At 44.0% G+C, this 17,639-nt stretch overlaps 1 protein-coding gene across 1 annotated transcript in view; it reads right to left on the bottom strand.

The window, feature by feature from the left end:
* Positions 1-17,639, bottom strand: part of PTPN14 (protein tyrosine phosphatase non-receptor type 14) — a 109,281-nt gene that overhangs the window by 13,493 nt on the left and 78,149 nt on the right. The window contains exons 12-16 of the mRNA XM_068541436.1: positions 14,943-16,420; positions 10,455-10,598; positions 9,077-9,295; positions 5,787-5,915; positions 3,137-3,371 (exon numbers count right to left, since the gene is read on the bottom strand). Coding sequence (XP_068397537.1) covers positions 3,137-3,371; positions 5,787-5,915; positions 9,077-9,295; positions 10,455-10,598; positions 14,943-16,420 — 2,205 coding nt within the window. The remainder of the gene's footprint in view (positions 1-3,136; positions 3,372-5,786; positions 5,916-9,076; positions 9,296-10,454; positions 10,599-14,942; positions 16,421-17,639) is intronic.

Raw genomic sequence — 17,639 nt, 5'->3', positions numbered from 1 at the left:
CCCCCTTTCCTGGAGGCAACATGTGGGTGGGGTGTGTGCCACGTGCCCCGTCAACATCTGCTTAGCCCCGCAGGGCTGTGCAGGAGACTGTTCGCTACTCCAACTGGACACAAATGGAAAATTGCTCAACCCGAGCCTTAAAGACTATTTTTTTTAATGGTCATGAAAAAAAAGGAGAAGTATATAAATGTAATCCTCAAACAATCCAAGAACCAGAAAAAGTCAATTAGTAACTGAGATTTTATAGTAGCTAGTTCAGGGGAGAAGCAGATTTGAAGGTTCCTGATACTCAGAAAATCTTATCCCAGTGCAGCAGTGTAAAACCAAATGAGGAGAAAAACTCAAACTGCTGAAGAGAAAACAGCATTCAAACCATTCTCGTAATTTTTAAAAATTTATTTATTTATTTATTTATTTATGTTTGGCTGTGTTGGGTCTTCGTTGCTGTGCGCGGGCCTTCTCTAGTTGCCGCGAGAGGGGGCTACTCTTTGTTGCGGTGCGTGGGCTCCAGGCGTGCGGGCTCAGTAGTTGTGGCTCGCGGGCTCTAGAGCACAAGCTCAGTAGTTGTGGCTCATGGGCTTAGTTGCTCTGAGGCATGTGTGATCTTCCCGGACCAGGGCTCGAACCAAGGTCCCCTGCATTGGCAGGCGGATTCTTAACCACTGCGCCACCAGGGAAGTCCCCATTCTCGTAATTTAAAAGCACCTGTTTACACACAATGATTAAGAACTCCAATTTCCTTTATAACCTCATTTAATTAGTAATCCTAAATAGTTTACCCAAATAAATGTTTACTACCACCACCGTCACCACCACTAATAATGTAAAATGAGATAGAACAAAACAAAAGAGAGAAGGCAATCTGAGGTGACTAGATAAGGTAGCTACTATTGGTACCAACATGAGCTAAATACTGAGCATGGAATTCCCTTCACAATTTTTTTTTCCAAAGGGGAAAAGATACTAGGCAATAACATTTTCTGACGGCAGGCAATGTTCACATACAAGAGACAAGGTTTTTCTTGTGCTAAATTTAAGGAGAGAAGTAAAAGGAATATTGATCAATAAAGAAGATGCCACCATCACGGGGAATTTCATGAAACACAGAGAAATTAGATTTAAGCAGATTCTTTCTCTAGCAATCATATTAATAAAGTTCCTTAAGGTGTAACTCAGTGAAGACCTCTGGAAGACAGTTTGACCCAGTTCCTCTGCATCCAAGTAATCTCATTTAAACACAAACAAAAATCTCCTAAAATTCTCAAAAACCTAAAGAGCCAACATTTCTAAGACCCTGCTCAGCACACTTGTCCTGAGTTTCTTAGAAAGGTAAATTAATAAATACTGTTTAAAAATATGCTCTATATTTTTCAGTAATTTAGGTTGGCTTTCCTTAAATTGGTTCTGATTTAAAAGATTTGATTATAATTTTAACTATCTTATAAACTCAACCTTTTATCAGATCTGTTAGCCAGTCATCAAACGGATCTACTTTTATTGTTTCCATTTTCTGAGTCTTGCTTCTAATAAAGCAATTAGCAAAACAGTACCAGAAAGGAATAAAAAGAACACAGTTATGAGGAAAGAAAGTTCTGCAAAGGTCACTGTGCTCATTAATATTTTGAGCTGCAGGTAACTGTTTGACATCAGGCCAACCACCAACCTGCCCTAGATCTCGTTCTAGATCCTTTGATTCCAATCATCGTTCTTACTCTCAGTGTCCGACTCCTTAAGAACCGTCATCACTTTAATGAAAAATGAAATAGCTGCATTGATAAATAAGTGTGCATCAGAATCTTTCTGTTGGAACTTGTGAAATGGTACTTTTAGATACTTGAAAACCTATTCTCTCTTCTCTCCCCCACCCCTCCTACTCTAAATGAATGTCAAAATAAAAATCAAGGTTTTGACCTTCTCCAACCTCCCTTTGTTGTGGCCACAGGTCTTCTGCCAGCTGGTGAGTCAACAACATAGAAAGTGTAGTAAATGTGCAGGGCACCCTCAGGCCTCCTTCCTAGCTGGGTAAGAAAGGAGTGGGGTTTCCCGCAAGTGCAGGATGTTGAGGCAAGTCTGTGGAAGGGAAGGAGGCTGCTGCAGCCATCCCCAAAAGCATCAGATCTCACCTCTGAACTATGATCACCGGCCTGTCTTCGTCATGAGACCGCAAGAGCCTTTAAAACAAAGACTGCTTCATTTCTGCGTTCTAAGAGCGCGATTCAGTGCTTGGCACGTGGCGCACACACACCCAGTTTTTGGCCTTACAAATAAAGTACTGCATACAATCTGGATGAATTAGTTTCTAAGATAACCATAGCTTGAAAACTACACATAAATTAATGAATCCAAAAATGATAGTTTCAAATACTACAAGTTGATTTCAATAATTCTTAGTATCTTTAATTGCAGGTACGAGAAACTACTAATTGGGATTTACTGCTGTAGGAAGTACAGGGCTTCCGAGATATAAATTTTCATGAGAAATTTTTAAAGTTGTTTTTTATTTTATTGCTTTGTGTGTGTGTTTTTTTTTTTTTGGTTGTGGTAAAATATACATAACATAAAATTTACCATTTTAATCATTTTAGTGTACATTACATTAAGTGTACAGTGGCATTAAGTATATTCACAGTGTTGTGCAAGCATCACCACTATCCACTTCTAGAAATTTTTCATGGTCCCAAACAGAAACTTTCTATCCATCAAACAGTAACTTCCTATTCCCCTTCCCCCTTGCCCCTGGTAACCTCTATTATACTTTCTATCTCTATGAAGTTGCCTATTTTGGATAACTCATGTAAGTGGAATCACACAACATCTGTCCTTTTGTGTCTGGTTTATTTTATTTAGCATAATGTTTTCAAGGTTCAGACACGTGACATGTATCAGAATACTAAAGGTCTAAATCAAGGTAGAACCAATTAGTTTACCATATTAGCTCATCTGCATAAATGGTAAAGAGAATATGATAAATGCCATGTATTAGTCTTTGTTCTACACATACCACTGAAGTATTATATGCTGAATGTTGTAATACTTTTGCCACTTAAGAGAAAGTAGACTCTCTTTCCATTTCACCTCCAACTGATAAGACCATTATTACTGTTGGTAAAGCCCCGACAGGGAAGAAAAGACTTACACAAAAATCCTTGGACATCCTCTGGGCAGCCGTGATCTGGCCAATCAGTATATTGCAAATGCCACACTGTCCTTTCCTGCCCGGACAAAAGGTGCTTGACCTTCAAGCCTGTGGTTGCATAGCAACCGGAATCTGTTCGGAACTTTGTGGTGACCTTGAACTTGCCATAGGTGGCTGAGCTGTGCTTGGAACCCAGTTTGGGCCAGTATCGGTGGCTCTTGGTTCGTCCGCCTTCCTGAATCAGACACAGAAGCAAAATTGGACATGAGTCAGGGGAAGCTCTTATCCTCTTAATCTTAAAATCTTAAGGACAGCGGAAAACTTGAATGGCTTCTAAGTCACTGACTCAGTAGCATCATGCAGTGTCTATCCCAGAGTAGATACCCATACATTTCAGCTAACACCAATAATAAGATCTACCACGCAGTTATAGCAATGGAAACATTTAAAGATTCACAACTGGGCTGCAGTTGAATGTTAGAGAGAAGAGCCAGGGTGAAGACCAGAGGCAGGAACAAGCTAGGTGTGTTCAAGAAACAGAAAGGCCTTCAGTGTGGATGGCAGAGAAGAGGTTAGAAGGCGTCCTGGTCCACGGTCCATTTCACCCCACAGTCAGTGGGAAGCCATCCAAAGGTGATGAAGTGACCTTAAGCAGAGGAGTGACAGATCCCAGTAATCGTTCTAGGTCATGCTTCTCATGTCAGGTGCTCGGCCCTGGGCTCTCTCTGTTACACCCCACCAGCCACTGACGCTGTCTTTATCATCTAGTGTCAATCTCACATTTTTTTCAGCCTGACCCATTTGTTTTAGTTCCATTGACAACTGAAGCAGAGGAAAACTGGCTTTACCCCTTTTCTCTCTCCCTTAATTTTATCATCTTTTCTGGGGGTATGCATTCTCAACCATTTATAAAATGGGGTCTATTTTAAAGTTTTGCACAGTTTTGATATCATAGGAGTGGGAGCGGGGGTGGATGAGATGGCAGCTTAGAAGGGGACCCAGAGGAAGTGGGTGGAGCGAGAGGAGAAATGCCCAGTGTACGGAGCTGGGGGAATGAATGGCAAGTGAAGGCTGGCCTGCTCACAAAGCAATACATCTCTGGGTGACACAAGTAATCTTGCCCTGATTCTTTTGGTTGAATTGAGTCTTCTTAAATTTGAAGCACACCTGCCTCTTTTATTTAACCATCCTGTGAAAGCAGGTTTGTCTGAGGCCTTTAATTTATATAACTGCTGAGTACCTACATCAATTACAGATTTCAAAAGACTGTAAGTCTCTGGCTGCCTCACAGATCACTGGATTTTGTTCCTAAGACTGGTCCCTTCTTGTCACTCAGGTTTCAGCTCAAATGCAACCTCCTCAGAGAGCCCTGGGCTGCAGTCTAGTCTAAAGTAGCCCCACGGCCACCCTCCATCCCATTACTGGTTTCATTTTTTTCCATGGCACTTAGCACTATCCGAGCTGACTCTGTTCACTTTTTACTGTAAATCCCACTGGGATGTAAGCTCCCTGGGGACAAGGATCATGTCTGTTGTGCTTACCCTGGGGTCAGCACAGATGGTAAGTACACACTGTTTTAAGTTGAATGAATCCCTTCCAAGGATGTAATTCAATAAAGTGATAAAACTAGAGATTTTCAGGAACATTTACTCTTTGTGGGAAGGTGGGACAGAAGGTCAGCCTAGAGAAGTACAACTGGCCTGAAAGAGCCCAAAGTCTTTCATCACTACCTTCTAATGGGCTGTTCTGGAAAGCATCTGCTCAGAAGAGTTAATGAAGGGAACATGACTTTTTTTTGTTTTCAGTTCTTTCTGTTCCCCATCCTTTTAAAGTTGTTAGGAAAGGGATATGCAATACCATACATATGGTAAAAAACAAACAAACAAACAAACAAAAAACTCTTTTTCCTTAAATGACTTCAAAACATAAGTTGAAATTTAATGAAAGGAACAAAAGGAAGTGGTTAAAATAAAATTTAAAAAAAAGCGAGACTGTGACAAGAAAAGAAACCCAAAATATCTTCCCCCAAAGACAGCAAGCTCCAAGCGAACTGCTAGACGGAATGGGGGTATATGCCAGTTTTTGGAACACCACGTAGACTTCTCTAGTTACAAGGGAAAAACTATGTTTGACTTGGCAAAGGAAGAAAAAGACTTTTTTTTTCTCTCCCCAAAGAAAGAGGCCTCCACAGGAACAACAGCTCTGGTCTCTTTTCAGCTGATAAGCAGGAGGGCATGTGAGCTGGCCACGCCCGGGCTTGGGAATATATGCCGATTTACCCAGAGCAGCCCCAAAGTTCTCAAACTCCAGTGGAAAGATCATTGCTTTGTCTGGCACACAGAAGTGAGCTGGCTGAACTGAAGTTTGGTTCTTTTTTGTTTGTTTGTTTGTTTAATTTTAGTTCATGGTGATCCAAGGAAAAGAGTTAAGGGCTGGATAAAAACGGGACATAACAATAAATTATCTTTGGAAAACAAAACAAACCTATATGGAAGTAAGGAGAGAAAAGAGATGCACGTCAGAGAGAAAAGGATTTGCAGAGAAATGGTGCTGCCGGAAGGAGGATGAGGCAGCAAAGTCATCGGCACAAAGCCCGTCTTCTGCCCCCACCCCCGGCGGGACAGATGGCCGTACGGCCATTCCCCCTTACCTCCTCTGCGGTGACCATGGCGATCACATTCGCTCCCTGCTCCCACACCATCTGCCAGAAGTCATGGCATGTGTGTGGCAGAGGCCCCTGAGTGGCGATGTAGTGCCATTCTGCCCCACCAACCACCACCTGGAAACCAAGGCAAGCATTAGTGAATAAACCCCAAATCCAGGACAGAATTACATGCTGACCACGGGTCCTTTTGTAGCCACTGGAAACCCTGAATACTATTTTTAGGCCAAATGTGTTAGTGCCGTCATCAAAAGCCCTGACACCGTGGATGGCTAGTGACACATGCTCACATGGAAATACTTTTTGCCACTCAAGCTTATTAAAATATACCTCATCAATTTTGGTCTACAACCCACAGTAACTATGTACAAACCAGTGCATATTAAAAACATATATATACATATATATACCCACATATACAATATTACATGAATATATGTATATAACCTAACGATTTGTTACAGAAATAATAGTTATGTTTCCAATGTGCAATGTACTGATAATTGCCATTCTTTTCTCCTCTTTTTAGTCTATTCCAATAAAAAACAAAAGAAAACAAAACAAAAAAACCCCAAACTGCTCCCGACTACTAAATTGATTTCATATACCACTACCATATTGTGGTCCACAGTCGGAGAAACAGTACCCCGTGGCGTCCTTTTAAATAATAGAAAAGTCTACCATGGAATAACACGCCTTTGGGAGCAATGTCTTTCTACCACTGCCCTGGTAAGAAGTGTGTCCTAAACCTCTGTTGTACCCACTACTCTTTACCACATACAGTAGAGGTATCATGAATGTACTTAAGCCAACAGCACACGATATTTTATCATCACCTTCCCCTCGTACAATACCACAGCATCCGACTGAACTTTGGAGTCGTGAGATGATTTTGGATAATAAAATCATTACCCCACACAGCTCAGGGTGATCTTGGGAGGATAATTCTGCAGCTGTAAATATTAGCAGCAGAGACGCATCAATAAAAAGTCATGCCTCAAGTGTGGAAGCTCATGCTATCAGGGTGAAATGGTGGCCTTTGGAGGGATTCTTTCTGGGTTTGCCTCCATTCCTGTGCCTTGATACTGCCAAGTCAGGCTCCGTTACACGTTCACCAGTGGGGATCTCAAGATGGTGCTAGGGGCAATGAAGTGATCACTTTTTGAAACTTTTTCTCTCATTTATTTTATGAAGCTATATACTAACTTGATTCAAACAAAAACAATGTCAGTTACTGTCTCGTTACACAAGGCATGTTTAGGTCAAAGCTGGCAAGCAAAATCCATTTTCCGAGTACTGGTGGGAGATAACACTCATACATTTGCTGGCTGGCTGGCTGGGAGTTTGGCTTATCTGTGGAATTGTGATTTTAAACATTAGCCTCTCTGGCACCCAACATATAGGAGCCATAAATACGTCCAGAGTATGCTGCTGCCTGGGGCCTTTCAGCATATTCCCAAGTATTGACAGGAGGGTATTAAAAACTGCATTAAAAACACAACCACCAAAGCTACTGAGGTAGATTTCACAGATGTGATTCCACGTCTGGAGCAAATAAATCTCTGTTCTGTGTTAACGGCTGCTTGGAACCCAGGGAGAAAACATTGGCAAGACATACAACTCTATTCCAAAACACAAGGACAAGTTCTTGCAAGCTCTCTGGGTCTATTAAACACACCCATGTCTAACCCGGATCCACAAGATGAAATGTGGGCCTCAGAGAATACGGAGGAAGGGGTGGAAGAGATGTTGACACCACCCACTGGTCACAGCGCATGCAGACTGACAGCTTTTTCCAGAGAGCAGATGGAAAATGGGGGAGGCGATCTGGCCAAAAGAAGAACATAGTATATTACAGCTGTGGAAGCTTTTCTCAGACAGTCTAGCAAGATGCAGCTGTGTGATCTGCATCTTTGCATGCATTATTTTGGTCATTGTTTCGTTATCTAAACTAAGCCCATGAAATTCACCACCGTCAGTTTCCTTCAGAGTTTCCTGGGGCTCAGTTTTTACTGTTTCATTGTTTTGAGAGTTCTCACTCTGAAAAATAAGAGTAGAATACACAATATGATCCATGAGAGTTACGCCATCCTATTTCTTTGGACAGGACTTTCTGACACTTAAAAAATATATGTGGTTATCTATGCTCGGTGAACAAAAACACTACACCCAACCATGGTACACTTCCCATATTCTGTATCAAAACCGTTAGAAGTGATACATGGGCCAGACATCTGGCTGTATTTTAAAGGCTCAAAGGAACCTACTTATAATCAGGCTACAGTTGAAAAGTCCAATGAAGAAAGGAAATAATGCCAGATACAGGTTTTCTAAGGTTATTGATCACAGCAGACTACGAATCTGAACCTTGTATTGTTGAAAAGCATCCTGTAACAACTGTAACAATCATACTAATACAATTCACATTAGTACACAGATAATTCCCCTACTTCAGAGGTCAGAGCAAATGGTGACATTCTAAACAAATATGTTCTGTCATTAGGAGCCCTGAGGAAGGTAAGCTATTTAGGAAACACTTCACTGCATGCACACATGTATCCATAACTCTAAATTTTAACTGAAGTAAGGCTAAGCTGACCAATTTTAAAGTCTATGAAATACTGAGATATGAAGATTTGGAGTACTTGAAATAGTAACAAAAATTTAATGACCCAAATGCATTGAATAATGTGGCACATTTTGCAAGATTCATTATCAACCACACCGTTACGGCTTATGTTTAAATTAGCCCACTCTTCTAAATATCATGCAAATTTGGGACTTCAGCTCTGGGACTTCAGCTCTAAAGTGCCTAACCAGTAGTATTACAAGGGAGAAACAGTAAGTTTCTGTTGTCTTGAACATCATAACTCCAGTGACAGAAATATAATGCCTGTGATTTCCAAATTCTCCATCACCTGCAAATGACAAACTGAAAGGGCTAATCCTCAGCTTTACCTGTGAGTTTTCGGGAGAGTTACAACGCACAGAGAGAAGAAAAAGTTAAATCCTCTGTAATGAGCAAGCTTCAGAAATAGCTGACCTGAGGTTTTTTCCCTGAGGCCGCTGGGCTTCCTTCGCTCTGTGCAGTGATAGGCATGGCCTTCCAGTTGACTAAGAAAAGCACAGGAGTTCAAAAACACTCCCTTGCGGTTTGGGGACAAGCCAAGATGCACAGTGGCAGCCCGTATGTTTTCTCCTCCCTGCCCTTTTGCCGTTAACCCAGCAATCTTCAACCAGCCTTCCCAACACGCCCCTCTCCACCCCCCACTTCTTACCTTGATGTGGGAGGCGTTGATGTAGCCTGTGTTATTTTCTTTGGTCGGTATGAGCTCTACGCGGTTCTCCTCATAGGGGACAACCTCGCGGATACGGCTGCGCTCAGCATTCTCTGGCAGAGCCGCTGTGCTGAAAACGCCATTTGCCTTTTTCTTTGGAATCTGTTCATATTCTGTGAACACCATTCCCTCTTCGAGCTTCTTCTTCAGGGTTCTGAACTGCAACAGAAATTGATCTCCAGCTCTCTGAATTATCTTAACCAAACACTCCAACCAAACCACCAGATTTCTTAAAATATTTACAGTGACGGTGTTAATAAGTAGTTTCAAGATGGACAAACTAATGTTTGATTATTTGGTCTCATTACTGACCATACTGCTAGTGTCTCTTTTCCAATAACCAATTTCCTTCTCACTCATACCTTAAACAGAACAAATCTGCCAGACCAGGCAAGAGCTGAAATTCAAAATTAGTATTTTTGTTATTATCACCTCTGTTTCAAGTTCTAGTGATAAGGAGATTGTTAATCTTAATTACCCAAACGTCCTTCCCTCCACTTACACAGCTGTTCTTAGCTAAATTTTAAGATGATACTGGCCCACAGTCCTCTAGTTGTGAGGATTAGACGCCCCATCTTTTATTTTTCCCATGGTCAAGCTACTAATAACAAAATATGGTATTAATTAGATTAAATGATCCCTCTAAAGACCCTTCTGGCTCTAAGAGCATGCCAATACTTCATACATGCTGGCAAAAACCTAAAACCCTAATCTTATTGTAATGCACTCTATTACATTTACATGACCTGTTTCTTAACCTGACAGCAATTTCAGGAACTAAAAGAACATGCTTCTTCACCTCTGAAACACTACCACGCAACTTCTGGTTACTTTTCAAAACCAAAGTTCCCACAATGCATTACCCTAACAATTATAAATCAGCCATATATTATAGCCAAACAAGGGGCCAGCGTATTAAAGGATTCTATAAATGCGTGGGTAGAAGAATCACTCCCTAATAAAGGGTATTTGTTCACAAAAATCACAGAAATTGAGAGCTACAGCAACTGCTTAACTTCTTCATTTTGCAAAAAAAATAAAGACACAGGCCCAGAGAAATTGAATGACTTGACCAAGGTCACACAGCTAGGTAGGGGCTGGTGTCTTTAGGGGTCGTCATGGCACCAACCTGACAAAGAAACATGAGATGCTGAAAAGGATCAATTTAATACAGCACAGACCAGGTCTTGCTAAGCTTCAAATTGAAGAATGAATTCGTCAAACACGCCTTCATGCTGGCATGTCTGGGCGAGGAGAGAGCGTTGGAATCCTAAGACCACAGAGAATGAGTCACATGTTTGACAAGCCCAGCGCTTACCCTCTCGTCCATGGGAACTCGGGTGGCATCAACGCGACTTTCTTCCCGCCCCGAGCCCCGAGCAACCGAGAGTCCGTTCAAGGCTGCCAACATCAGTGGTCTCTTCTGTGCCTCCAGGCCTGCCATCTTCTGCTTCTCTAGATTCTTGCGGCAAGAAAAGGCATGTTCTCATTGTTTGTAATACCAGGAGAATGCTGGAATGTGTTTTAATCTCCCCAAATCTGTAACTCCCCAGCCAAGGAATGCAGACAATCACCATTAGCAGGGCAAATTCAAACACAGTCTTCCCATTATTCCCACTGTGCCGGAGGAAGCCGGCTCGTCCAGGCCTCCTGAGCTTTTATTTAAAATAGAGGAATGAACGAACAAACAAACAAACAAGAGCAAAGACTCCATACAAATACACCCTGCTACGGGGCTCACAAGAAAACAGCGTACACGAGGCACTTTAGGAAGATAAGGGCTGAAGGAAGACAGGACAAGGAAAAGAGACACAGAGATTCATGAATAATCAAACTTAATCACAATGATGGACCTTTTATACAGATTAAACAGTAAAAACCTTATAAAAACTGTTGGTTGCATTCTTAAGAGGTTGGATACATGCATAAATAGACAAAAACCTTCCCAAGTTTCCATTCAGAGGGGCTAAGACTGAGGGTGTTAATCCTGTATTGACTCTCTCTGGTCCCCGGGATATCATCCCCAAAATGAGAGCTGCTGTGGTTTAGCAAAGTCACTAATACCACAGCCTGGGGCCACCGGAGATGACCTACCCAGGAGCACCCTTCATGCTTCATCCAGAAGACCCACAGGAATGGACACCATGGCTCCCAGCGACCATGGTGAAGAACCACTGGATGTGACTAAGCCATGGGAGAATATGGATCTAGGGGCCGAGCAGAGCACTTAGGGGAAGGTTTGGTTGTTAACACCTGGCCCTTGTTTGTGGCTTTTCAACTCCTCTCTATCCTCAGCTGCACAGACACTCTGAAACTGGATCAGTCGGGGCTCCTGTTATTTGGCCTATGGCTGTGCTTCCTCAGGCCCTCTAAGCTGATTGAGGTACCAACAAACCTCCATTTACTCATTTCAGGCAAGACAATGGGAGCATTTTCCACCAAATAATTTTGTCTTAGAAGACAAAAGAGCAGAGAGACTGCATAAAGCATAGCAACAGACGAGTTTTACAGAGTTTATGATTTTGATCCACACGAAAGTGAAACCAATTTGCAGATGCCTTTGGTTGCCACAGATGAAGGAGTCATCTTATTCCTGTTTTCTTTATTCAAACTTTTAGGTATTTTTTTCTTAGTCTGTCATTTAGAAATTTACTCCCCAGAGAAGTATCTTGATGGAGCCACAGTACAGATTATTCTAATTGTGGGTATAGGGGATGGCATTACACCCCTACATGCATCCCCTCAATGCCACCTACAGTCAGAATGGAGCCTTGGGAACTATATCCAATATCCTGGGATAAACCATAATGGAAAAGAATATGAAAAAGAATATATATGTATATAAATATATCCGAGTCACTTTGCTGTACAGCAGAAATTAAGCACAACATTGTAAATCAACTATACTTTAATAAAGTTAAAAAAAAAAGAATGGAGCCCTGGCCTTTATGAGTGATTCTGTCAATAAGATGCTTGGTCCAGTGACAGGGCTGACCCATCAGACAAACCAAAGGAGCATCTCAGAGGAAGATTAACTGTGAGAAAGTGAGAAAGGTCCCAAAGGTATAATATTCTTAAGAATGGCCCTGGTTTCTCAACCCCAGACAGATTTTGAAATTTTTGGATTTAAATGTGGTGGTGGTGGTGGTGTGTGTGTGTGTGTGGAGGTGTTAGTTTACTTGCTTATTAGTTTGTTTTTGTGACTCTTCCCCCCATTATCTCTTTTAGTTGAGCAAAGTTTTAAGAGAGCAAAATTTTTTTTTGTAAATGGTCCTAAAGTCCTCCCGACAGCCCTTCTGCTTCCTTCCCACCTGCACCATAAGGTAACCCCAACTGGGCCCAAAGCCAAAAGAAACCTATTTGTCTTTCTTGGGAAAGGATTACTACTTACCTAATGAAAACTGAAACCCCAGTGATAACCTGTTTCTCTTAGCTCCTCCTCACTTATCCTATCAGCTTATTACCAGAGATCAAAAATAATTAATTCAAAGATCTGATTTGGCCTTTTCTATTCCCAGTACCTGATTTTGGGTTAGGTGACTACAGACAGTGAAATGCCTTCCAGGCAGCAGGAGGAGCCAGGAGAAGCTATCAAGACAACAGGCCTGAACTATCCATCAAATGGACCCGCAGCTCCAGAATTGGAGGGAGAGAGTTGCCTGCAGGGCAAATTCTCACCATAGCTGTCTCCCTCCAGCTCCTATTTGGTTACATTTTCTCATTTTCTTATCCTAGGGAGGCCCTGACAGCCTTCTCTTCTTAGCCATGCCTAACAAGCCAGGCAAAAGCTACCCATGGGGTGGGGGGGCAGGGAATAGACAGCCATCTGAGATGCGGGGAGGTCATTGGGGTGAGTTTCTTCATAAAGACAATAGAGACCCATCCCAAGCATCAGTGCCAGTGGCGTGGTCACCATCTTGCCTGGCTCACTGAAGACCCTCCAAGTCCTACTCTGAGGTTGGGACACCAGCCAAGGGCGGCAGCCCTTGAGATCACAAGTGTGTAGGATTTGGGAAAAAATCAGGGAAGGGGCTTCCCTGGCGGTCCAGTGGTTAAGACTCCGTGCTTCCAATGCATGGGACCAGGATCTTAGCGGCTGGTGGAGGAACTAAGATCCCACATGCTACGAGGCATAGCCAAGAAATAAACATTTTTTTAAATTAAAAAAAAGAAAGAAGAAGAAGGTACACATTTAAAAAAAAAAAAAATCAGGGAAAATGACATAGGGCTGGGGTAATGATGTTCCTGAACTAGTTAAGGGGTAAAATTGGCTATTCGCTCTTACCCAATGGATGGGATGGGAGGACACGTGGAAACAGTGGAAAAGGCCCTTGCTCCTTTGTGATAACGCCTGAAGCACTATGTAGGGAACCAGCGCCATGAATTTGGCTACAGGCTTTTGTTTAATACAGGTAACGAGAAGAGAATGAATACGACCTAAGTGAGGCTAGGGGACCATGCAGGCAGCAGCTGAACGCTTAGACTGATGGGTTCTTGATACCGAGTTGTGTTAAAGGGGTGTGAGGCCAAGAAGTGCTGAAAATCCCTTTCTACCAGTGATTACTTTTCCCAAACTCAGAAAGCTCTCCCCCCAGGCACCCAGCCCCGCATCTCATTCCATCCCCCGGAAAAAGCTCCCCCGCAAGGCACCTAGCCTCACATCTCAGCCCAACGGTCTTATTTCCCACAGGCACAGCACAACTTTCACAATTTCCCTCTAGGTGGAAAAAGTTACGCCTGTACCAAATTCTTAGCAATACTCCACGGATGGCCAAAACCGTGAGGCTAAGAATGTTCTTAAGGTTTGTCTAAAGTAGGAACGTTGCTATGAACTAGACTCCTAAACCGAGGGACTTGGCTTCCTTAAAACTTTGGCTCTTTACTCTTCTTTACAGGTTGATTCCCTCTGGAGAATTGGGAGACTTATAAATGAAGAAAGTCTAATGAACTCCATCAAAGCCCATTTTAAGTTACAACTGCTCTGGAGTTCCTAAAATAAGCCCTGGCTACCTTATAGTTCAGCTGTGGTACATGCAGAGGAGAAGTCAATCTAGGTTTGAATGGTTATAATGAGAGGATTTTTTAATTTTTTAACGGAGTGAATACTTCCAGGACAAGTGTGGTGTGTGTATAAACATGCATGTGTGAATTCTCGATAGAATAAGAATGTCTAATGGAAGCTCAACGGTAACCTTCTGGGTTCATTGTAATTTTCTTGGATTTGTGTTAAACATCTCTCGAAAGAAGATTTGAAAATAAAGCTGGATACATCATGGACAATATTGATGAACAATCCTGACATCTAGATCTACACAGAAAGCTGTGCTCTGAAGGCATGTTGCTCTTTTAATATCTAATTGGGGGGGGGAGCGGAAAGGCTTTCCCCTGGAAAAACCAAAGTACCAGGAGATGGAGGAAGGTGAGCTCCTGGCAGCTCATGCAGTGGGAAGTCTGACCCTGAATAAACAGCAAATGCTGGCCCAGACACCAGTCTCAACACCACCAACCTGTAAGATCCTGACTCTATCACAGCACTTTGCACCAAGCACACCTATGAGATGCCATGAATGAGAATGGAAGGTTTATGTGAAAAACAAAGTTTTGTGAAATGAAACACTACCTGTTCATATGCCAAGTGAGTTTTAAATCCCTACCGCATTCCCTGAATAAGCCTTGCGCTTTCTTCAGTGCCCAGAGGATGTATGTCTAAATCATGGAAAAGGAGCAGAGGGGGCTGAGGGCGAGGGTGGAAATCAGCCCGTTTAACTGTCCCTCGAAAGATGCCCTGGGAGAGGAAGCCACTTACCCGGATCATCATCTCTCTTTCTATAATGCTGTCCTCCAGGGAGAACATTTCAGACACGGGTCTCTCCTTCACAGGCTCTTTCTTGACCCGCTCCTTCACACTTGTCAGGTCGGGCTCTGAGATGGATGGACCAAGAGAGGACCCGTTGATGGCCGTCTGGTCAGCCCGGGAGACACTGATGGCCTTGGCTGGCCCCTGCCTCAGGACCCTGGCCCTGGCGATGGCGGGAGGAAGGCACACCTGGTCTTGCCCCAGCGCCCCGTTGCTCACACTCTTCCTGGGTCCGGGGTACTCGGGCGGGGGCTTGTTTGGAATCCGGGCTAAGGCGGCCTGTAGCTGGGCGCTGTACTCCATCTCCTCCCGGAGCGCGGGGATCTGGGGCACCGGTTCCGGAGCTTCCTCCTCCTCCTCCTCGCTCTCGCTGCTGTGGATCAGCACCGTGGCATCTGAGAAAGTCTTCTTGTGGTGATACTCGGGAAGCTGGGGCACCTCGTGGCTCCCCGGCCCCTCCTCGGGCGGCCCCGGCTCTCGCAGGGTGTTGCGGCGGGCCATGGGGATGTTGAGCGACTTCAAGGTCATGGCTTCCATGCCCCGCACCATGCTGCTCATCACCTCCAGGCTGTGGCGCTTGTGCACCGCGCCGTGGTGCTTGGTGGCCGTGAGGGGCTCGCTCACCTCCTGGAGAGACTGATGCACCACCGGGGAGCTGTCCTCCTGGAAGGTCTTCACGGACAGCTGCACTTTGCGAGTCACCAAGTCGGGGCTACTGCCGCTGACGTACTTGTGGCGGTGGCTGGCGAGGTCCGGGGTGCTGGTGGCGGGGCGGGGCCGTGGGTAGGGGGGTGGTGGCCGGAAGAGATAGTTTTTGAGCATGTGGGCCGTGTTGTAGTTATAGGTGCCCTGGAGCTGCATGTTGGCCAACTCCGGGGTGCTCACCGTGTGTGAGATGGCGCTTGCCCCGGGCTTGCTTGGCACCGTGGTATTCTTTGGGTTGATCTGGTCCGATGGACTGACCAGTTTGTTACTGTAGCCCCCCTGGGGCCCGTAAGGGACAGTGTAGGGGTGCCTCTCCCGCATCTCGGGCTGGCTGTACACCAGGTCCTCTGGCTGGTTGTAGGCGTGGGTGTTGATGATATTGAGGTTTCGCAGGGACTGGCTCTGGCTGTCCGTGTGCACGACCCCCCTCTTCATCTGCCGCATGACCGTCTCATAATCGGGGGTCGGCCGGTAGGATGGCACGATGATGGCGCTGTGCCGGTGGCTCGGGATGTAGTCAGCCCGCATGATGTCACTCCCAGGGATGCTGAGGTTGGAGGACACGGGAGAAGCCTGGATGAAGCTTTGGGAGCAACTGAGGGAGTTGACGCTGTGAATGCTACACACACTGCCATTGGTGACGGTGCCGTTTATATAACTTAAGTCCAGGCTGTTGTGCGAGTTGCAATACAAGGCTTCTTCATTCCCATGGAAGATGCTGTCTGCAAGGAGTCACACAGAGGCACATGAACGTCCACACCGTCCTGCTTCAATCAAGTTCATCCTCACACTTACAGAAGTCGTAAAAAGGGAAATCCCACGGTCTCCACCCACATATTCCATGGAAACACTGGTAATTTCTTGGGCAAGATGCCAACATATGGAAGGAACATTTTAAAGCACACTAAAGAGGAAAAGTGAATCTAAACCAAGAAAGCTATGCACATACGGAAGCGTTATCACCTGGGTTAAGTTCTTGATTTGGCCATGAGCTTTTAAATCAGGCACCGACAATGGCCCTCACATTGGGAGACCCGTCCTCCTGTTCAGGGCTCAGCGACAGAACTGGATGTTTGGGCCAGGAAGTCAAGAACTTTAATAGGGCAATAGATTTGAAGTTATTGAGTACCGGGAGCTGACCTTCCTGACTGCAATGGGAAAACTCCCTGTATCCGAGGGACTGCTGAGCGTCTGTCAAGGCACAAGGCAAATAACACAGTCAGGATGTCAGCATGCGTGGCTGCTTCATTCTGATCAGCAGCCAACGGAGGGCAAAATAAGAATCAGGAGGTTTTTCTAGCCACTGTCTAAAACCCTCCTCTAGAGTTGGTTTCATCACTGAGGTCAGTTTCACATTAAAATTCATAATACTTTAAAGAGGTACCTAAAGAGATAAAAAGCAGATTTCTAAAGTAAGGCCCGTTCTGGGTGTCCAGTGTTCCTTTAACACACACACACACAGACACCCCTAGGCAGGCAACCTCTTGCCAACACACTTTTCTGTGGGCAAAGTATATTCATTTTTTACACTATAGATTCAAGCATGAGCAGAGTAGAAGAAAGCAAAGGCAGAAAAGATTAAAAAACAGAAAAGGTGACTGAAAACACTTGGCTGCCTGAAGAGGAGGGGTGGGAACATAGACCAGATGAGATGATATAGGCAAGAAAAACTAGGAGAACATGTTGCCTTTATCCACCTTAATGGGGTTTGGTGCCCTCCCATAGAAGCAGGGTAACTTTGCTAGTCTGCTTATAAAAAGTAGTGTTTTATTAAATTACATCATCTTGATTATCTTAGTCTCCATGCTCACATTTAGACAGTGCAGAGAGATTCAAAACAGCTATCAAATGATAACCCAGAAACAAATTATCCATTTACCATACTGTCAACATCCAATGTTTAATCACATTCCTTTTTTGAGATAGTTAGTGTAATGATTA

Source organism: Eschrichtius robustus, chromosome 3 (assembly GCF_028021215.1).
Source record: "Eschrichtius robustus isolate mEscRob2 chromosome 3, mEscRob2.pri, whole genome shotgun sequence".
NCBI lineage: Eukaryota > Metazoa > Chordata > Mammalia > Artiodactyla > Eschrichtiidae > Eschrichtius > Eschrichtius robustus.
Note: the sequence above shows the minus strand (reverse complement) of the source record. Positions and strands in the feature narration are given on the sequence as shown.